The following is a 20956-nucleotide window of genomic DNA, read 5'->3' on the forward strand; positions in this document are numbered from 1 at the left end:
TTGTTTTTATTTAAAATGACAAGCTATTTAGACATGTGCAAGATCTTGTAAAAATGTTTCATTGTTTTTTGCCTAGGAACAATATAAGTCCCATCTCTGATCTGCTGATTTTATGCACTAAATACTTATTTTCAGACCTTTCTTTTTTAAAAATGTACTTTTATAGTTACAGGTGCAAGTTTTGTTGTTTTCAATGGAGCACTAAAAACATCATCAGGATTCCTTGCCAAATCTAGTATAGTTGAAGGTATGTTTGAATATTTATTTTAACAGCTTAATTTATGTGTTTTGCAGTGCAAGTAATTTAAGGTATATGTAAAACTGATAGACAAGGAAAAAAGCTTAATAGGGAGCTCTCAGTGAAGTAGGGCAGCATTTTCCAAGCAGTGATCTGTTTAATACTGGACAATCCTTCAATATCAGAAGACTACATGAGAACACTTTTAGTGGGGCCTTCAGTGTTTCACATTGGAAAGACTGGAAAACTCACAATAAAAAAAAATGGACTTAAAACCCACAATTTTCATGATTAAGAATAGAGCATGTCATTTTTAAACTACTTTCCAATTTACTCTTCTCATCTAACTTGCTTTGTTTTCTTGGTATCCTTTGCTGAAAAGCTTACCTTTGTAGGCTCAGGAGCAGCAATGTACTACTGGGAGCTAGCTGCTGATTAAGTTGCTATGCATATATCTATCATCCCTGATTCACGTGGTGTTCAGCTGCCTCCCAGTAGTGCATCATTGTTTGCTTGTTTAAAAAAAAAAAAAATGTATGCTCTATCTCAATCCTGATAGAAAAAAAATGTACGTTTCATTTTCCATTAAGGTAATAATTTAGAAGAGTGTGTCAGTACATTTTGGCAAATCTTTACTGTCGAAATAAAATCCAGTATTCCTATTTTCTTGTCTTTTATTTATTATATCCAATACTGTCACAAGAACTGATTATATTCTATGGCAATATTTTTGGAATATGGTCAATCCATGATAGAAGAGCATTACAATTTGTAATATTATATTTGTTCTAAATTTGTTTTAATTCTGTCCCTTTCATTTAACACCAAGAACTACTAAAATGCAATGTTATAGAACAATCACAAAAATACTTACCTTTACCTTGAAAGCATTTTCAGTTTTCACCTTTTTGTTATTAGATGGTCTTATGGTACAAATAACTCAAGATACAATGGAAGCATTACGGCAAGCATTGAGAGACAAAAATGACTTCCAGATTGCATGTGGAAAAATAGATTCAGGAGACTTAACTGAAGAAGTTTCCATATGTTGGGTGGAGACGGAAAACAGACAAAATAAAGGGTAAAATTGCTTTTCTTTACTTGGTTCTAAAGGAAATATTTTTTTATACCAGTTGTAATTAATTTTTTTTTCTCTCTGTAACTAGAGTATAGGTTTCTATGTTCTAAGTCTGCACCAATCAGTATTGTAATTCCTAATTTTCTTTGATAAAGGTGGTGATAGTCCTCAAGCCATAATTCCTGGGAATTCCACTCCTGGCCACTAGGAGGAGGCAAAGATTCCTAAAAACCCAGGAGCCATTAAAAACCCTCCCACCTCACTTGTAAACCAGTCTTATCTTTGCCTCCACAGGAGGAAGGTGAAACATGGAGGAGCTCCAAGTGTTCTTTTGTGAGAGGGTTTCTCAGACCAATTTGGGGTTCCATTTTCCCATCAGAGAGCTACTGTCTGGGCAGAGGGACGTTTATGTAGTATTGTGTAATTGCAAAATTACACCCAGTGGGATTTGGCCACAGGCCTGCCACAGGTGTCGTCGGGACTGATCCCTAGCCGCCTCCTACTGTCACATGTACAGCACTGTTTTGGCTACTTACTAGAAGCAATTTTTCCTGCAGATGGTAAGTCCAGTTGTGTGGGTGCTTATTAGGTAAGTATTTAGTTTTTAGATTATTTTGAGTGTGTTTGAGTTGGTGCACGTCAGCTTCCTGGTACACTTTGTGTTTTGTTTTTGCTCGCATTACCATTTTTAAGTGTGTCGGCTTTGCGCATGTTTTGTTTAGTTGCGTGCGATGACCTAGTTTGCATGCACAGCATTGTCTAAGCACATTGTGTTGGCGTTCCCGTGTTTCACTTTTTAGTGCTCGTTTTGTTAGTTTGCCTCGACTGTTTGCACTATGTCACTGCTTCTATATGCACGTTGGCTTTCCCCTCTGTGCTACAGTTCTGTGTCGGGTTAACACAATTTTCCCACCATGTTATTTAGTGGCTTTATAGTGCTAATCTGTTTGCTTTGGCCTCATCTGCTGGAGGGGGTTATTTTTTTTTATTTTTTTGGGAGGGTAAATTTAATGAAGGTTCTCTGTTTATGTATTTACATGCCTATATTTTTTATGATTTTTGTGTTTAAATCCTTCATTATTTGCCTAAAACATTAATGTATTTTCTGTGGTTTTCAGTCTAGGCCTTTATTTCATAATGGAGCATGCTGGTTCTGTCCCTAGTACTTTAAATATTGGTTCCTTAGAAGCTAGATCCTTTGCAAGCTTACTGATGTAATCCTGCTTAGCTTTGCAAATATTGTATGGATCATTTATTGCATTTTAATTAGTCTAATGCTGTTTTTGCGTTTAAGGATATCTGTCCTCCCTCTGTTTGCTCTGTACAGGGGAGTTTTTCAGATTTCTTTCATGTAATTAGCAAGAGTCCATGAGCTAGTGACGTATGGGATATACATTCCTACCAGGAGGGGCAAAGTTTCCCAAACCTTAAAATGCCTATAAATACACCCCTCACCACACCCACAATTCAGTTTTACAAACTTTGCCTCCGATGGAGGTGGTGAAGTAAGTTTGTGCTAGATTCTACGTTGATATGCGCTCCGCAGCAAGTTGGAGCCCGGTTTTCCTCTCAGCGTGCAGTGAATGTCAGAGGGATGTGAGGAGAGTATTGCCTATTTGAATGCAGTGATCTCCTTCTAAGGGGTCTATTTCATAGGTTCTCTGTTATCGGTCGTAGAGATTCATCTCTTACCTCCCTTTTCAGATCGACGATATACTCTTATATATACCATTACCTCTGCTGATTCTCGTTTCAGTACTGGTTTGGCTATCTGCTATATGTAGATGAGTGTCCTGGGGTAAGTAAGTCTTATTTTCTGTGACACTCCTAGCTATGGTTGGGCACTTTGTTTATAAAGTTCTAAATATATGTATTCAAACATTTATTTGCCTTGACTCAGAATGTTCAACTTTCCTTATTTTTCAGACAGTCAGTTTCATATTTGGGATAATGCATTTTAATTTAACATTTTTTACCTTAAAATTTGACTTTTTCCCTGTGGGCTGTTAGGCTCGCGGGGGCTGAAAATGCTTCATTTTATTGCGTCATTCTTGGCGCGGACTTTTTTGGCGCAAAAATTCTATTTCCGTTTCCGGCGTCATACGTGTCGCCGGAAGTTGCGTCATTCTTTGACGTTATTTTGCGCCAAAAATGTTGGCGTTCCGGATGTGGCGTCATTTTTGGCGCCAAAAAGCATTTAGGCGCCAAATAATGTGGGCGTCTTATTTGGCGCGAAAAAATATGGGCGTCACTTTTGTCTCCACATTATTTAAGTCTCATTTTTTATTGCTTCTGGTTGCTAGAAGCTTGTTCTTTGGCATTTTTTCCCATTCCTGAAACTGTCATTTAAAGAATTTGATCAATTTTGCTTTATATGTTGTTTTTTTCTTTTACATATTGCAAGATGTTCCACGTTGCAACTGAGTCAGAAGATACTTCAGGAAAATCACTGCACAATGCTGGAGCTACCAAGCTAAGTGTATCTGCTATAAACTTTTGGTATCTGTTTCTCCAGCTGTTATTTGTATTGCATGTCATGTCAAACTTATTAATGCAGATAAAATTTCCTTTAGTACTGTTACATTACCTGTTGCTGTTCCGTCAACATCTAATTTTCAGAGTGTTCCTGATAACATAAGAGATTTTATTTTTTAAATCCATTAAGAAGGCTATGTCTGTTATTTTTCCTTCTAGTATACATAAAAGTCTTTTAAAACTTCTCTTTTTTTCAGATGAATTTTTAAATGAACATCATCATTCTGATAATGGTTCTTCTGGTTCTGAGGTTTCTGTCTCAGAGGTTGATGCTGATAAATCTTTGTATTTGTTCAAGATGGAATTTATTCGTTCTTTACTTAAAGAAGTGTTATTTGCATTAGAAATAGAGGATTCTGGTCCTCTTGATACTAAATGTAAACGTTTAAATAAGGTTTTTAAATCTCCTGTAGTTATTCCAGAAGTGTTTTATCTCCCTGATGCTATTTCTGAAGTAATTTCCAGGGAATGGAATAATTTGGGTAATTTATTTACTCCTTCTAGAAGTTTAAGCAAATTATATCCTGTGCCATCTGACAGATTAGAGTTTTTTGGGACAAAAATCCCTAAGGTTATGGGGCTGTCTCTACTCCTGCTAATGTACTACTATTCCTACGGCAGATAGTACTTCATTTAAGGATCCTTTAGATAGGATAATTGATTCCTTTCTAAGAAAAGCTTACTTATGTTCAGGTAATCTTCTTAGACCTGCTATATTTTTAGCGGATGTTGCTGCAGCTTCAACTTTTTGGTTAGAAGCTTTAGCGCAACAAGTAACAGATCATAATTTTATAGCATTATTTTTATTCTATAACATGCTAATAATTTTATTGGTGATACCATCTTTTGATATCATTAGAGTTGATGTCAGGTATATGTCTCTAGCTATTTTAGCTAGAATAGCTTTATGGATTAAACTTGGAATGCTGACATGTCTTCTAAGTCAACTTTGCTTTCCCTTTCTTTCCAGGGTAAATAATCATTTTCGTTCCTTTCCTCACAAGGAACAAAAGCCTGATCCTTCATCCTCAGGAGCGGTATCAGTTTGGAAACTATTTCCAGTTTGGAATATATCCAAGCCTTATAGAAACCTATAGCCAGCTCCTAAGTACCTATGAAGGTGCGGCCCTTATTCCAGCTCAGCTGGTATGGGGCAGATTACGTTTTCTTCAAAGAAATTTGGATCAATTCCGTTCTTAATCTCTGGTTTCAGAAACATTGTTTCAGAAAGGTACAGAATTGGCTTCAAGTTAAGGCCTCCTGCTAAGAGATTCTTTTCTTTCCCGTGTCCCAGTTAACACAGCAAAGGCTCAGCATTTCTGAAATGTGTTTCAGATCTAGAGTTGTCTGGAGTATTTATGCCAGTTCCAGTTCTGGAACAGGGGCTGGGGTCTTATTTTATCTCTTCATTGTACCAAAGAAGGTCAATTCCTTCAGACCAGTTCCGGATCTATCATTATTGAATCATTATGTTAGGATACCAACATTCAAGATTGTTACTGTAGGACTATCCTGCCTTTTGTTTAGCAAGGGCATTATATGTCTACAATAGATTTACAGGATGTGTATCTGCATATTCCGATTCATCCAGATCACTTTTAGTGTCTGAGATTCTCTTTTTAGACAAGCATTACCAGTTTTGTGGCTCTACCGTTTGGCTTAGCCTCAGTTCCAAGAATTTTTTTCAAAGGTTCTCGGTGCCCTTCTTTCTGTAATCAGAGAATAGGGTTTTGGTATTTCCTTATTTGGACGATATCTTGGTATTTGCTCAGTCTTCTCATTTTCGAAGAATCTCATACGAATCGACTTGTGTTGTTTCTTCAAGTTCATGGTTGGAGGATCAATTTACCAATCAGTTCATTGATTCCTCAGACAAGGGTAACCTTTTTAGGTTTCTAGATAAATTCAGTGTCTATGACTCTGTCCTTGTCAGACAAGAGAAGTTTAACATTGATATCAGCTTGTCACAATCATTCCCTTTGGTAGCCTTATGCATGGAAATGTTGGGTCTTAGGACTGCCGCATCAGATGCGATCTCCTTTGCTCGTTTTCACATGCGACCTCTTCAGCTCTGTATGCTGAACCAATGGTGCAGGGATTACTCAAAGATATCTCAATTAATATCTTTAAACCGATTTTACAACACTCTCTGACATGGTGGACAGATCACCATCGTTTAGTTCAGGGGGCTTCTTTGTTCTTCCGACCTGGACTATAATCTCAACAGATGCAAGTCTTACAGGTTGGGGAGCTGTGTGGGGGTATCTGACGGCACAAGGGGTTTGGGAATCTCAGGAGGTGAGATTTCCGATCAATATTTTGGAACTCCGTGCAATTTTCAGAGCTCTTCAGTCTTGGCCTCTTCTGAAGAGAGAGTTGTTCATTTGTTTTCAGATAGACAATGTCACAACTGTGGCATACATCAATCATCAAGGAGGGACTCACAGTCCTCTGGCTATGAAAGAAGTATCTCGAATTTTGGTTTGGGCGGAATCCAGCTCCTGTCTAATCTCTGCGGTTCATATCCCAGGTATGGACAATTGGAAAGCGGATTATCTCAGTCGTCAAACGTTGCATCCGGGCGAATGGTCTCTTCACCCAGAGGTATTTCTTCAGATTGTTCAAATGTAGGAACTTCCAGAAATAGATCTGATGGCTTCTCATCTAAACAAGAAACTTCCCAGGTATCTGTCCAGATCCCGGGATCCTCAGGCGGAGGCAGTGGATGCATTATCACTTCCTTGGAAGTATCATCCTCCCTATATCTTTCCGCCTCTAGTTCTTCTTCCAAGAGTAACCTCCAAGATTCTGAAGGAATGCTCGTTTGTTCTGCTGGTAGCTCCGGCATGGCCTTACAGGTTTTGGTATGCGGATCTTGTCCGGATGGCCTCTTGCCAACCGTGGACTCTTCCGTTAAGACCAGACCTTTTGTCTCAAGGTCCTTTTTTTCCATCAGGATCTGAAATCCTTAAATTTAAAGGTATGGCGATTGAACGCTTGATTCTTGGTCAAAGAGGTTTCTCTGACTCTGTGATTAATACTATGTTACAGGCTCGTACATCTGTATCCAGAGAGATATATTATAGAGTCTGGAAGACTTATATTTCTTGGTGTCTTTCTCATCATTTTTCTTGGCATTCTTTTAGAATACCGAGAATATTACAGTATTCTTCAGGATGGTTTAGATAAGGGTTTGTCCGCAAGTTCCTTGAAAGGTCAAATCTCTGCTCTTTCTGTTCTTTTTCACAGAAAGATTGCTATTCTTCCTGATATTCATTGTTTTGTACAAGCTTTGGTTCGTATAAAGCCTGTCATTAAGTCAATTTCTCCTCCTTGGAGTTTGAATTTGGTTCTGGGGGCTCTTCAAGCTCCTCCATTTGAACCTATGCATTCATTGGATATTAAATTACTTTCTTGGAAAGTTTTTTGTTCCTTTTGGCCATCTCTTCTGCCAGAAGAGTTTCTGAATTATCTGCTCTTTCTTGTGAGTCTCCTTTTCTGATTTTTCATCAGGATAAGGCGGTGTTGCGAACTTCTTTTGAATTTTTACCTAAAGTTGTGAATTCCAACAACATTAGTAGAGAAATTGTGGTTCCTTCATTATGTCCTAATCCTAAGAATTCTAAGGAGAAATCGTTGCATTCTTTGGATGTTGTTAGAGCTTTGAAATATTATGTTGAAGCTACGAAATCTTTTCGTAAGACTTCTAGTCTATTTGTTATTTTTTCCGGTTCTAGAAAAGGCCAGAAAGCTTCTGCCATTTCTTTGGCATCTTGGTTGAAATCTTTAATTCATCTTGCCTATGTTGAGTCGGGTAAAACTCCGCCTCAGAGAATTACAGCTCATTCTACTAGGTCAGTTTCTACTTCCTGGGCGTTTAGGAATGAAGCTTCGGTTGACCAGATCTGCAAAGCAGCGACTTGGTCCTCTTTGCATACTTTTACTAAATTCTACCATTTTGATGTATTTTCTTCTTCTGAAGCAGTTTTTGGTAGAAAAGTACTTCAGGCAGCGGTTTCAGTTTGAATCTTCTGCTTATTTTTTTCATTAAACTTTATTTTGGGTGTGGATTATTTTCAGCAGGAATTGGCTGTCTTTATTTTATCCCTCCCTCTCTAGTGACTCTTGTGTGGAAAGATCCACTTCTTGGGTAGTCATTATCCCATACGTCACTAGCTCATGGACTCTTGCTAATTACATGAAAGAAAACATAATTTATGTAAGAACTTACCTGATAAATTCATTTCTTTCATATTAGCAAGAGTCCATGAGGCCCGCCCTTTTTTTGTGGTGGTTATGATTTTGTATAAAGCACAATTATTCAAATTCCTTATTTTATATGCTTTCGCACTTTTTTCTTATCACCCCACTTCTTGGCTATTCGTTAAACTGAATTGTGGGTGTGGTGAGGGGTGTATTTATAGGCATTTTAAGGTTTGGGAAACTTTGCCCCTCCTGGTAGGAATGTATATCCCATACGTCACTAGCTCATGGTCTCTTGCTAATATGAAAGAAATGAATTTATCAGGTAAGTTCTTACATAAATTATGTTTTTGCTATCTAAGGACTCATCTCTATAGAAAGGTCTAAGCCTGCTATCCCCTTTATTCAAGTTTTAATATTTAAAGGGGTGTTTCCTTTACCTGTATCTAACATAGCGCTTTGACAAAATAATCACTAAGGTAGTTAAGGCTTTTTCAACTTTTGCTAAAAGTTCTACAATGACTTTTGAGGATTGTACTTCTCTTTCTTGACTCTATGAACATGAAGTTATTCTTTTCATAGGAAGGCTTTTCAGTACATAGGTTTCTTTTTTAGGCCAGCAGTTAGTATCGCTTGTGTTGCTGCACCCTTTTCTCATTGGTGTGATAGCTTATCTGAGCAGTTTTCAGATGAATTTGCTGTTGAATAGTTTTAGAATCAATTAAGACTTTTTAGGTCCGCTAATGCTTTAGTTTGTCATGCTGTTGTAGACATTATGAGGATTAATGCCAAAAATTTGGCATTAGCAGTCCTTACCAGGAGGGAGCTGCAGTTCATTGTGGCTCAGTGGTTGGGACAGCCACCTAGCAACCAAACGATTGAGGGTTGAAATCCTGCTAAGGTTGCTGATTTCTAATAGGTCATAGTCATAGTCTAGGATTTTGTCCATTCTTTTTCAGGGAAAAAAAAATAGTTTTTTCGAGTTGAAATGTCCAACTATTGGACCTTGACCTTGTGTTGGTGCTACCCAATAAATGTGTGTATTTTGCTTGAGACCCTGAGTTGAATGGGGTCAGGGCTGTATAAAGTGTAGTGGTGTAAGAGTGATGCAATATGAATAGCGCTGTTATGGCTAATAATCAGCGGGAATGTAGAAGTCCAGCTAGTGATTTCTGTAGAATAGCAGCTTAGGTAAGCTGTAACTTAGTTGATGGTGAACTGGTGAAAAAATACCAAAAAATGTGTCAAAGTTGAAAGTGATCAGGAGAAAAAATAAAAAAAATTGTGAAAAAATTGATAAAAATGTGAAAAATAAAAATGGAATGGTGATAAAAGTAAGTGATATTCACAAAGAAATTGTCTGGTGAATGTTACAAAAAGTTGTTATAAAAATGTGTACACAAAAACGAATTGTAATCCAGTGGTAAATGCAGTCAATATTAAAGTTAAAAGTTAAAGGATGAAATAAAACAACCTTTTCTTTCATGTAATTAGCAAGAGTCCATGAGCTAGTGACGTATGGGATATACATTCCTACCAGGAGGGGCAAAGTTTCCCAAACCTCAAAATGCCTATAAATACACCCCTCACCACACCCACAATTCAGTTTTACAAACTTTGCCTCCGATGGAGGTGGTGAAGTAAGTTTGTGCTAGATTCTACGTTGATATGCGCTCCGCAGCAAGTTGGAGCCCGGTTTTCCTCTCAGCGTGCAGTGAATGTCAGAGGGATGTGAGGAGAGTATTGCCTATTTGAATGCAGTGATCTCCTTCTACGGGGTCTATTTCATAGGTTCTCTGTTATCGGTCGTAGAGATTCATCTCTTACCTCCCTTTTCAGATCGACGATATACTCTTATATATACCATTACCTCTGCTGATTCTCGTTTCAGTACTGGTTTGGCTTTCTACAAACATGTAGATGAGTGTCCTGGGGTAAGTAAATCTTATTTTCTGTGACACTCTAAGCTATGGTTGGGCACTTTGTTTATAAAGTTCTAAATATATGTATTCAAACATTTATTTGCCTTGACTCAGAATGTTCAACATTCCTTATTTTCAGACAGTCAGTTTCATATTTGGGATAATGCACTTGAATTAATCATTTTTTTCTTACCTTCAAAAATTTGACTCTTTTTTCCCTGTGGGCTGTTAGGCTCGCGGGGGCTGAAAATGCTTCATTTTATTGCGTCATTCTTGGCGCGGACTTTTTTGGCGCAAAAAATTCTTTTCCGTTTCCGGCGTCATACGTGTCGCCGGAAGTTGCGTCATTTTTTGACGTTATTTTGCGCCAAAAATGTCGGCGTTCCGGATGTGGCGTCATTTTTGGCGCTAAAAGCATTTAGGCGCCAAATAATGTGGGCGTCTGATTTGGCGCTAAAAAATATGGGCGTCGCTTTTGTCTCCACATTATTTCAGTCTCATTTTTTTCATTGCTTCTGGTTGCTAGAAGCTTGTTCTTTGGCATTTTTTCCCATTCCTGAAACTGTCATTTAAGGAATTTGAATAATTTTGCTTTATATGTTGTTTTTTCTCTTACATATTGCAAGATGTCTCACGTTGCATCTGAGTCAGAAGATACTACAGGAAAATCGCTGTCTAGTGCTGGATCTACCAAAGCTAAGTGTATCTGCTGTAAACTTTTGGTAGCTATTCCTCCGGCTGTTGTTTGTATTAATTGTCATGACAAACTTGTTAATGCAGATAATATTTCCTTTAGTAAAGTACCATTGCCTGTTGCAGTTCCTTCAACATCTAAGGTGCAGAATGTTCCTGATAACATAAGAGATTTGTTTCTGAATCCATAAAGAAGGCTATGTCTGTTATTTCTCCTTCTAGTAAACGTAAAAAATCTTTTAAAACTTCTCTCCCTACAGATGAATTTTTAAATGAACATCATCATTCTGATTCTGATGACTCTTCTGGTTCAGAGGATTCTGTCTCAGAGGTTGATGCTGATAAATCTTCATATTTATTTAAAATGGAATTTATTCGTTCTTTACTTAAAGAAGTACTAATTGCTTTAGAAATAGAGGATTCTGGTCCTCTTGATACTAATTCTAAACGTTTAGATAAGGTATTTAAATCTCCTGTGGTTATTCCAGAAGTTTTTCCTGTTCCTAATGCTATTTCTGCAGTAATTTCCAAAGAATGGGATAGATTGGGTAATTCATTTACTCCTTCTAAACGTTTTAAGCAATTATATCCTGTGCCGTCTGACAGATTAGAATTTTGGGACAAAATCCCTAAAGTTGATGGGGCTATTTCTACCCTTGCTAAACGTACTACTATTCCTACGTCAGATGGTACTTCGTTTAAGGATCCTTTAGATAGGAAAATTGAATCCTTTCTAAGAAAAGCTTATCTGTGTTCAGGTAATCTTCTTAGACCTGCTATATCATTGGCTGATGTTGCTGCAGCTTCAACTTTTTGGTTGGAAACTTTAGCGCAACAAGTAACAGATCATGATTCTCATGATATTATTATTCTTCTTCAGCATGCTAATAATTTTATCTGTGATGCCATTTTTGATATTATCAGAGTTGATGTCAGGTTTATGTCTCTAGCTATTTTAGCTAGAAGAGCTTTATGGCTTAAGACTTGGAATGCTGATACGGCTTCTAAATCAACTCTACTTTCCATTTCTTTCCAGGGTAACAAATTATTTGGTTCTCAGTTGGATTCTATTATCTCAACTGTTACTGGTGGGAAAGGAACTTTTTTACCACAGGATAAAAAATCTAAGGGTAAAAACAGGGCTAATAATCATTTTCGTTCCTTTCGTTTCAACAAAGAACAAAAGCCTAATCCTTCATCCTCAGGAGCAGTTTCAGTTTGGAAACCATCTCCGGTCTGGAATAAATCCAAGCCTGCTAGAAAGGCAAAGCCTGCTTCTAAGTCCACATGAAGGTGCGGCCCTCATTCCAGCTCAGCTGGTAGGGGGCAGGTTACGTTTTTTCAAAGAAATTTGGATCAATTCTGTTCACAATCTTTGGATTCAGAACATTGTTTCAGAAGGGTACAGAATTGGTTTCAAGATGAGACCTCCTGCAAAGAGATTTTTTCTTTCCCGTGTCCCAGTAAATCCAGTGAAAGCTCAAGCATTTCTGAATTGTGTTTCAGATCTAGAGTTGGCTGGAGTAATTATGCCAGTTCCAGTTCCGGAACAGGGGATGGGGTTTTATTCAAATCTCTTCATTGTACCAAAGAAGGAGAATTCCTTCAGACCAGTTCTGGATCTAAAAATATTGAATCGTTATGCAAGGATACCAACGTTCAAGATGGTAACTGTAAGGACTATCTTGCCTTTTGTTCAGCAAGGGCATTATATGTCCACAATAGATTTACAGGATGCATATCTGCATATTCCGATTCATCCAGATCATTATCAGTTCCTGAGATTCTCTTTTCTGGACAAGCATTACCAGTTTGTGGCTCTGCCGTTTGGCCTAGCTACAGCTCCAAGAATTTTTACAAAGGTTCTCGGTGCCCTTCTGTCTGTAATCAGAGAACAGGGTATTGTGGTATTTCCTTATTTGGACGATATCTTGGTACTTGCTCAGTCTTTACATTTAGCAGAATCTCATACGAATCGACTTGTGTTGTTTCTTCAAGATCATGGTTGGAGGATCAATTTACCAAAAAGTTCATTGATTCCTCAGACAGGGGTAACTTTTCTGGGTTTCCAGATAGATTCAGTGTCCATGACTCTGTTTTTAACAGACAAGAGACGTCTAAAATTGATTTCAGCTTGTCGAAACCTTCAGTCACAATCATTCCCTTCGGTAGCCTTATGCATGGAAATTCTAGGTCTTATGACTGCTGCATCGGACGCGATTCCCTTTGCTCGTTTTCACATGCGACCTCTTCAGCTCTGTATGCTGAATCAATGGTGCAAGGATTACACAAAGATATCTCAATTAATATCTTTAAAACCGATTGTTCGACACTCTCTAACGTGGTGGACAGATCACCATCGTTTAATTCAGGGGGCTTCTTTTGTGCTTCCGACCTGGACTGTAATTTCAACAGATGCAAGTCTCACAGGTTGGGGAGCTGTGTGGGGATCTCTGACGGCACAAGGAGTTTGGGAATCTCAGGAGGTGAGATTACCGATCAATATTTTGGAACTCCGTGCAATTTTCAGAGCTCTTCAGTTTTGGCCTCTTCTGAAGAGAGAATCGTTCATTTGTTTTCAGACAGACAATGTCACAACTGTGGCATACATCAATCATCAAGGAGGGACTCACAGTCCTCTGGCTATGAAAGAAGTATCTCAAATTTTGGTTTGGGCGGAATCCAGCTCCTGTCTAATCTCTGCGGTTCATATCCCAGGTATAGACAATTGGGAAGCGGATTATCTCAGTCGCCAAACGTTGCATCCGGGCGAATGGTCTCTTCACCCAGAGGTATTTCTTCAGATTGTTCAAATGTGGGAACTTCCAGAAATAGATCTGATGGCGTCTCATCTAAACAAGAAACTTCCCAGGTATCTGTCCAGATCCCAGGATCCTCAGGCGGAGGCAGTGGATGCATTATCACTTCCTTGGAAGTATCATCCTGCTTATATCTTTCCGCCTCTAGTTCTTCTTCCAAGAGTAATCTCCAAGATTCTGAAGGAATGCTCGTTTGTTCTGCTGGTAGCTCCGGCATGGCCTCACAGGTTTTGGTATGCGGATCTTGTCCGGATGGCCTCTTGCCAACCGTGGACTCTTCCGTTAAGACCAGACCTTCTGTCGCAAGGTCCTTTTTTCCATCAGGATCTCAAATCCTTAAATTTAAAGGTATAGAGATTGAACGCTTGATTCTTGGTCAAAGAGGTTTCTCTGACTCTGTGATTAATACTATGTTACAGGCTCGTAAATCTGTATCTAGAGAGATATATTATAGAGTCTGGAAGACTTATATTTCTTGGTGTCTTTCTCATCATTTTTCTTGGCATTCTTTTAGAATACCGAGAATTTTACAGTTTCTTCAGGATGGTTTAGATAAGGGTTTGTCCGCAAGTTCCTTGAAAGGTCAAATCTCTGCTCTTTCTGTTCTTTTTCACAGAAAGATTGCTATTCTTCCTGATATTCATTGTTTTGTACAAGCTTTGGTTCGTATAAAACCTGTCATTAAGTCAATTTCTCCTCCTTGGAGTTTGAATTTGGTTCTGGGAGCTCTTCAAGCTCCTCCGTTTGAACCTATGCATTCATTGGACATTAAATTACTTTCTTGGAAAGTTTTGTTCCTTTTGGCCATCTCTTCTGCCAGAAGAGTTTCTGAATTATCTGCTCTTTCTTGTGAGTCTCCTTTTCTGATTTTTCATCAGGATAAGGCAGTGTTGCGAACTTCTTTTGAATTTTTACCTAAAGTTGTGAATTCCAACAACATTAGTAGAGAAATTGTGGTTCCTTCATTATGTCCTAATCCTAAGAATTCTAAGGAGAAATCGTTGCATTCTTTGGATGTTGTTAGAGCTTTGAAATATTATGTTGAAGCTACTAAGTCTTTCCGAAAGACTTCTAGTCTATTTGTTATTTTTTCCGGTGCTAGAAAAGGCCAGAAAGCTTCTGCCATTTCTTTGGCATCTTGGTTGAAATCTTTAATTCATCTTGCCTATGTTGAGTCGGGTAAAACTCCGCCTCAGAGGATTACAGCTCATTCTACTAGGTCAGTTTCTACTTCCTGGGCGTTTAGGAATGAAGCTTCGGTTGATCAGATTTGCAAAGCAGCAACTTGGTCCTCTTTGCATACTTTTACTAAATTCTACCATTTTGATGTATTTTCTTCTTCTGAAGCAGTTTTTGGTAGAAAAGTACTTCAGGCAGCGGTTTCAGTTTGAATCTTCTGCTTATGTTTTTCATTAAACTTTATTTTGGGTGTGGATTATTTTCAGCAGGAATTGGCTGTCTTTATTTTATCCCTCCCTCTCTAGTGACTCTTGTGTGGAAAGATCCACATCTTGGGTAATCATTATCCCATACGTCACTAGCTCATGGACTCTTGCTAATTACATGAAAGAAAACATAATTTATGTAAGAACTTACCTGATAAATTCATTTCTTTCATATTAGCAAGAGTCCATCAGGCCCGCCCTTTTTTTGTGGTGGTTATGATTTTGTATAAAGCACAATTATTCCAATTCCTTATTTTATATGCTTTCGCACTTTTTTATCACCCCACTTCTTGGCTATTCGTTAAACTGAATTGTGGGTGTGGTGAGGGGTGTATTTATAGGCATTTTGAGGTTTGGCCCTCCTGGTAGGAATGTATATCCCATACGTCACTAGCTCATGGACTCTTGCTAATATGAAAGAAATGAATTTATCAGGTAAGTTCTTACATAAATTATGTTATTTCTTAACCCCCGTGATGTATCCTAGTGGTGTCCCAGAGAGTAGAAAGAAAGGCCTAGATGTGGCCGAAACGCTACACTATCACTATTTATTTTTTAGGACATTGGAGCTAATAACTGAGAGACCAATAGGATCCATTTGCAGGGATTCTCGCCACCAGGAATAGGAAGGTTTCCTCCATAAAGAGAGGCTACGAACTACTCTTTGGGACACCACTAGGGACTACCACCATTAAGAAATAACTTTGTTTTATTTCATCCTTTAACTTTAATATTGACTGCATTTACCACTGAATTACAATTCGTTTTTGTGTACACATTTTTTTGTGACATTCACCAGACAATTTCTTTGTGATTATCACTTACTTTTATCACCATTGCATTTTTATTTTTCACATTTTTATCCATTTTTTCACAATTTTTTTTATTTTTATCCTAATCACTTTCAACTTTGACAAATTTTTTGGTATTTTTTCACCAGTTCACCATCAACTAAGTTACAGCTCGCCTAAGCTGCTATTCTACAGAAATCATTAGCTGGACTTGTACATCCCACTGATATTAGCCATAACAGTGCTATTCATATTGCATCACTCTTACACCACTACACTTTATACAGACCCTATTCAACTCAGGGTCTCAAGCAAAATACACACATTTATTGAGTAGCACCAACACAAGGTCAAGGTCCACTAGTTGGACATTTCCACTCCAGCCAACCTTCATAGTTTTTATGCTTTTTACTTGTCCATTGTATATTGTGGATCCACAATTTTTTATGCGTGTATATTTGATTATATCTTTTATTCTTTATTTGTATGATTGTGTAAATTGAATATATTGTTTTAAATTAAACTTTTGACCGCCATTCATGACTAACTCGCCACTATTTCACTTAAAGGGACATTAAACACTTTGAGATGGTAATATAAAATGATAAATTGTATATATAAAACAGCTCTGCAACATACTTTCATTATTTATTTTGTTCTCTTTGCCTGTAATTCCATTCTGAAATTGTGAGCTTTTCAGTTCCTGTTAGAAATGGAAGTGCAGAACTCTGTTAAATACAGCACAACCATTGGCTGCACACTCTAGTGACTTATTTATAACTGTCTCTAATTGGCCACAACAGAGAAGGTAACACAAGTTACAACATAGCAGCTCCCAGTGTTTTATAGATACTAAAACTTTACACTTACTTTGTCACTTTTTAAACAACTAATGAAACTTTAAAAAATACATCTACATTTTATTCATAGACTAATCTTTTCTTTGAATGTATCATTCTATCTAGCATGTATTTAGTGTTTAATGTCCCTTTAATTTACTCCACAACAATTGAGTTTTTAGTCACCTGGCCCTATTTGAGGCCCTCTGAACACACACCTCTATTATTAACCTCCTGCAGGCTAGCTAAAAAAACTTTGTTCAGAGCTATAGGTGGATCTATCTCTTGGCGCTCTATCTATAATGCATTCAAAATTTTGTTTGGGCCTGGTCTGTATGCTACTATTTCTTCTGCGTCTGGAGATAAAGGAGCTTTTCTCCCTCAGAACAAGAGGGTAAGATCAGGGCTTTAATACATTTTGAGCCTTTCATCAATCTAGGAACCTAAAGTCCTCCTTTATCATTCAGCAACAGGGCTCTTTCAGATTTTGCTGGAAGTCTAAACAGTCTAACAAACCTGCCTCCTCAGGTTTTGCATTCCTAGACGAGTATTTTTATTTTTTTGTATGCACTTCCGTTTGGTGTGGCTTCTGCTCCAAGAATTATTTTTTTTAAGGTTCTGAGAAAACGCTCTTGTCTGTAATAAGAGCTCTGGGTATTTGTGTGTTTCATTTTCTGGATTATATCTTGGTACAGTCTACATTTACTGGTATCTCATACTAACAGACTTTTGCTTCATCAAGAGCATGGTTAGAGAATCAATTTTCCAAAGAGTTCTCTTTTTCATACATGGATTATATTCTCAGTCTCTGAGACTATCTTTGACAGACCATAGGAGACGGAATTTACTCTCAGCTTGTTCTAATTTTCAGTTCTTTTCCCCTTTTTAGTTCTTTGCATTGAGGTATTAGGTCTGATGATAGCAGCATCAGATGCTATTCCATTTGTTCAGTTTCACATGAGGCTTTTTCAGCTTTGTCAGTTATACAGGGATCATTTTCAGCTTTCTCAGATGATTCTTCTGACTTTCTGGGCAAGACCATTCCTGTTTGTTTGTTTTTTTTGGGTGTATTTATCATCCGTTCTTTGGTCTAGAGGCATTCATCCAAAGTGGACTGTGGTCTTTTCAAAAGCTAGTCTTTTGAGGTGGAGGTACAGTCTGGGGGTCTCAGAGAGTGCAGGGAGCTTGGTCTCCTTTCAAGGCTAGGGTACCTATAAATGTTTTAAAACTTTGTGCAATATTCGGTGCTTTTCAGAGCTGGCTTTTGTTGTAGAGACTTTTTCCAATCAGACAAAGTCACAGCGGTGGCTTACTTCTGTGATGAAGAAGGAGCTCTCAATTACCTGACAATAAGGGAAGTGTCCTGAATTTTGTTCTGGGCAGAGACTAATCTCTGTTTAATTTCTGCAGTTCATATTCCAGGAGTGGAGTTTTCTGTTCTAGTCTCTTCTGTTGCTAGTCTCTTCATACAGGAGAATACGTTTTCGATCAGATTGTTTATCGATGGGGTCTTCCACAAATAGATTTGATGGCTTCTTGGTTGAACACAAAGCTCCCTAGATATTTTGAGAAATTAAATTTGTGGTTTTTCTAGTATTCCTTGGTTGTTTTGTAAGTCTTACATGTTTCCATATCTTGTTCTATTACCAAGAGTGATAGCCAGGATCAAGCAGGAAGCATCATCAGTAATTCTGATTGCTCCAGTTTAGCCTCACAGATTTTGCTCATGTCCAGTTGTCTTCCATGCCACAACCTTTTTTTTTTTTTTCAGGTTCTCAGGTCTGTCATCTTAATGGCTTGGATAGATAATAGTTTTTAGACCGTTTTTTCTGATTCCGTTATTGAGACCTTGATTCAGGCCCATTATTCTGTGACTAAAAAGGTGTTGTTTTTTCCATAGGGTTTGAAGGAGCTTTATTTATTGGTGAAATAAATAATATTGTGAAATAAAGTTTTTAACTGGCACTCTTTTTTTTAGAATTCATTGAATTCTTAAGGATGATTTGGATAAGGGTTTATCCACCCGTTTATTTTTATTTTATTTTGGGGGGGGGGGGTGGTTAAGATTTTGGCTTTTTCAAGTTTGTGTCTCAGCAAATTAGCTAAGCTTGTTTATTCCTGCTTTACTCTTTGGAACCTTAATTTGGTTCTAAATGTTTTTGCAGGTTTACAACTGAGGGCTGCATGTTTCAGCACAGTTATATGGGTACTGGTTCTTCTTTGCATATCTTTTCTAAACTCTTCCTTTTTGGTAGGAAAATCCTTCAAGCAGTAGTCTCTGGATATTTAAAAAAACAAAAAAAAAAAAACATGATTGATTTATGTGCATATATACAATTAATTAAAAATAATGTTATCCCACCCTGATTACTCGTGGACTTCACAGCTTGGGTATTGGTTTCCCAGGAGTAATGGCTCATGGACGCTAACCAACTTTATGAAAGAAAAAATAATAATCTAATAATCTATGCTTACCTGTTTAAGGGCAAGATTACAAGTAGAGCGCTAATTTATTTTGCACCCATAAACAGGCAAATTCTCCCATTTACGGGCACGCGATAACCAGCCATTACAAGTGGCTGGTTATTGCTACCGCAAGCTTGCGGTAGCAATTAGCGTTCAGAAAATTAACCAGAGATTAGATCTCTAATTTTCTAAAGGTTTCCCAAATACCCCCAAAATAAAGGGTATTTTAGTAACATAGCCTTTTCACCCTGTTCCCCTTTCCGAAAAATTGTTGTTTTTTTTTGGCTTCTACCCTTCCACAAAGACCATTCCTGATCAAGCTTCTTCGGACTGCAGAAGCTTCAACTTGGCATTCTGATGAAGCTGCTAGATGCTGAGCCAGGTCCTTGCTGGACGACTTCTGGTCTGTCAAAGAAGAAACTCTGAGAAACTTCTCAGATTTTAATAGTTTTCTTGGCCTTCCTTTTTTTTTTTTTTTTTTTTTGTCCTTGACCTCTCCTGATTCTTCAAATTTCTTTGATAAATTGAATACCACATCTTGAGTTTCCAGTTTGTTTGCTGATTTCCCTTTGAGAGTGGCCTTGGTGATGCAAAAGTAGGATTTGATGTCTGTCAAATTCTGTGATCTTAGACTTATTGAATAGAATGTGATTGAAAGTTGATCTTATTAGCAAGCTTCAAATGAATTCAATTCATACCACATGTGTATGTAATGCTCAAGCATGTCTTGAACAAACCTGGTGTAATAGACCTTTTTATAGCAGTCATTTTGACATGAAATAGTAGGGCAAAAACAGGTGTTAGTAATGGCATTAATTAGGCTTCTATTTCATTTAGGTTTACGAGAGCCAGGTTCCTGCTATTGCTTAAGTGTAAGGGGAGGTCTCCCTTAATACTTTAACTTTAGCCTAAAGAAGCTGTTGTTTTTCTGTTTTGTTAATACTGCATACAAATATCCAGTATAATTATATATAGTCATTATACCATTGTTAAAACAACAAATATAATGGTGGCCTAAGAGTTTTGCACAGTACTGTATGTATGTATTTATGTGTATATATGTATATGTGTGTGTATGTATATATATATATATATATATATATATATATATATATATATATATATATATATATATATATATATATACATTTTTGATTTGAGGATGACTTCACCATTAGTTAAAAGTAACTGTCACTACTAGTGTAAGAGGGTATATGGAAAAGCATAACTTGAAAAACCTAAAATGATTACTTTATTAACAAGAAAACTTTATCTTGTCTTGAGCAGTTTTAATTAACATTTAGGCTTCCTTACCTTTTTTTTTTTTTTTTTAAAGAGTTATAAGCCCTCTTGATGGTCAGTCTATGGAAGGTATTTCAAGTGAAAGACTTTGTCAGGAAGCAGACTTTGAAGCCCATGACAAAACTGTGAAATGTACAGAGGTAATTACAATATATCTAAATGTTTAGCAGAATATCAAACTATTAAGTTTTTTGTTGTTGTTGTATTGCTTCTTTGAAAGTGAATTTGTGTGTTTAAATCCAAGTAGCATGACAGGGATTTTTATATCAACATGACCTACCCACAAAGTGTGTCACAGAATTGATAAAATTCATACTCACATAAAACTATTTTACATTTGATTGGGACAGCCATGAGAATAAGAATTGGTCCCCAGTACGTTAACCTATTCATGCCAAATCTTTAAAATCATTTTCTATCCACCTGCAACAGAAGATCCACTGCATTGGCGGCAGTATAATAGTATGGACAGCAGGTGAGCAAAAAATAAAGGGACAGTCTACACTAGAATTGTTATTGTTTTAAAATATATATAATCCCTTTATTACCCATTCCCTAGTTTTGCATAACCAACACAGTTATAGCAATACACTGTTTACCTTTGTGATTACCTTGTATCTAAGCC

At 37.3% G+C, this 20956-nt stretch overlaps 1 protein-coding gene across 2 annotated transcripts in view; it reads left to right on the top strand.

Annotated features, from left to right (window-relative positions):
- Window positions 1-20956, top strand: part of ZFYVE16 (zinc finger FYVE-type containing 16) — a 645028-nt gene that overhangs the window by 520314 nt on the left and 103758 nt on the right. For both annotated transcript variants that reach the window (XM_053701456.1, XM_053701457.1), the window contains 3 exons: window positions 167-247; window positions 1157-1319; window positions 20366-20471. In XM_053701456.1, the coding sequence (XP_053557431.1) occupies window positions 167-247; window positions 1157-1319; window positions 20366-20471 (350 nt within the window). The remainder of the gene's footprint in view (window positions 1-166; window positions 248-1156; window positions 1320-20365; window positions 20472-20956) is intronic.

This window comes from Bombina bombina, chromosome 2 (genome assembly GCF_027579735.1).
Source record: "Bombina bombina isolate aBomBom1 chromosome 2, aBomBom1.pri, whole genome shotgun sequence".
In the NCBI taxonomy this organism is placed as follows: domain Eukaryota; kingdom Metazoa; phylum Chordata; class Amphibia; order Anura; family Bombinatoridae; genus Bombina; species Bombina bombina.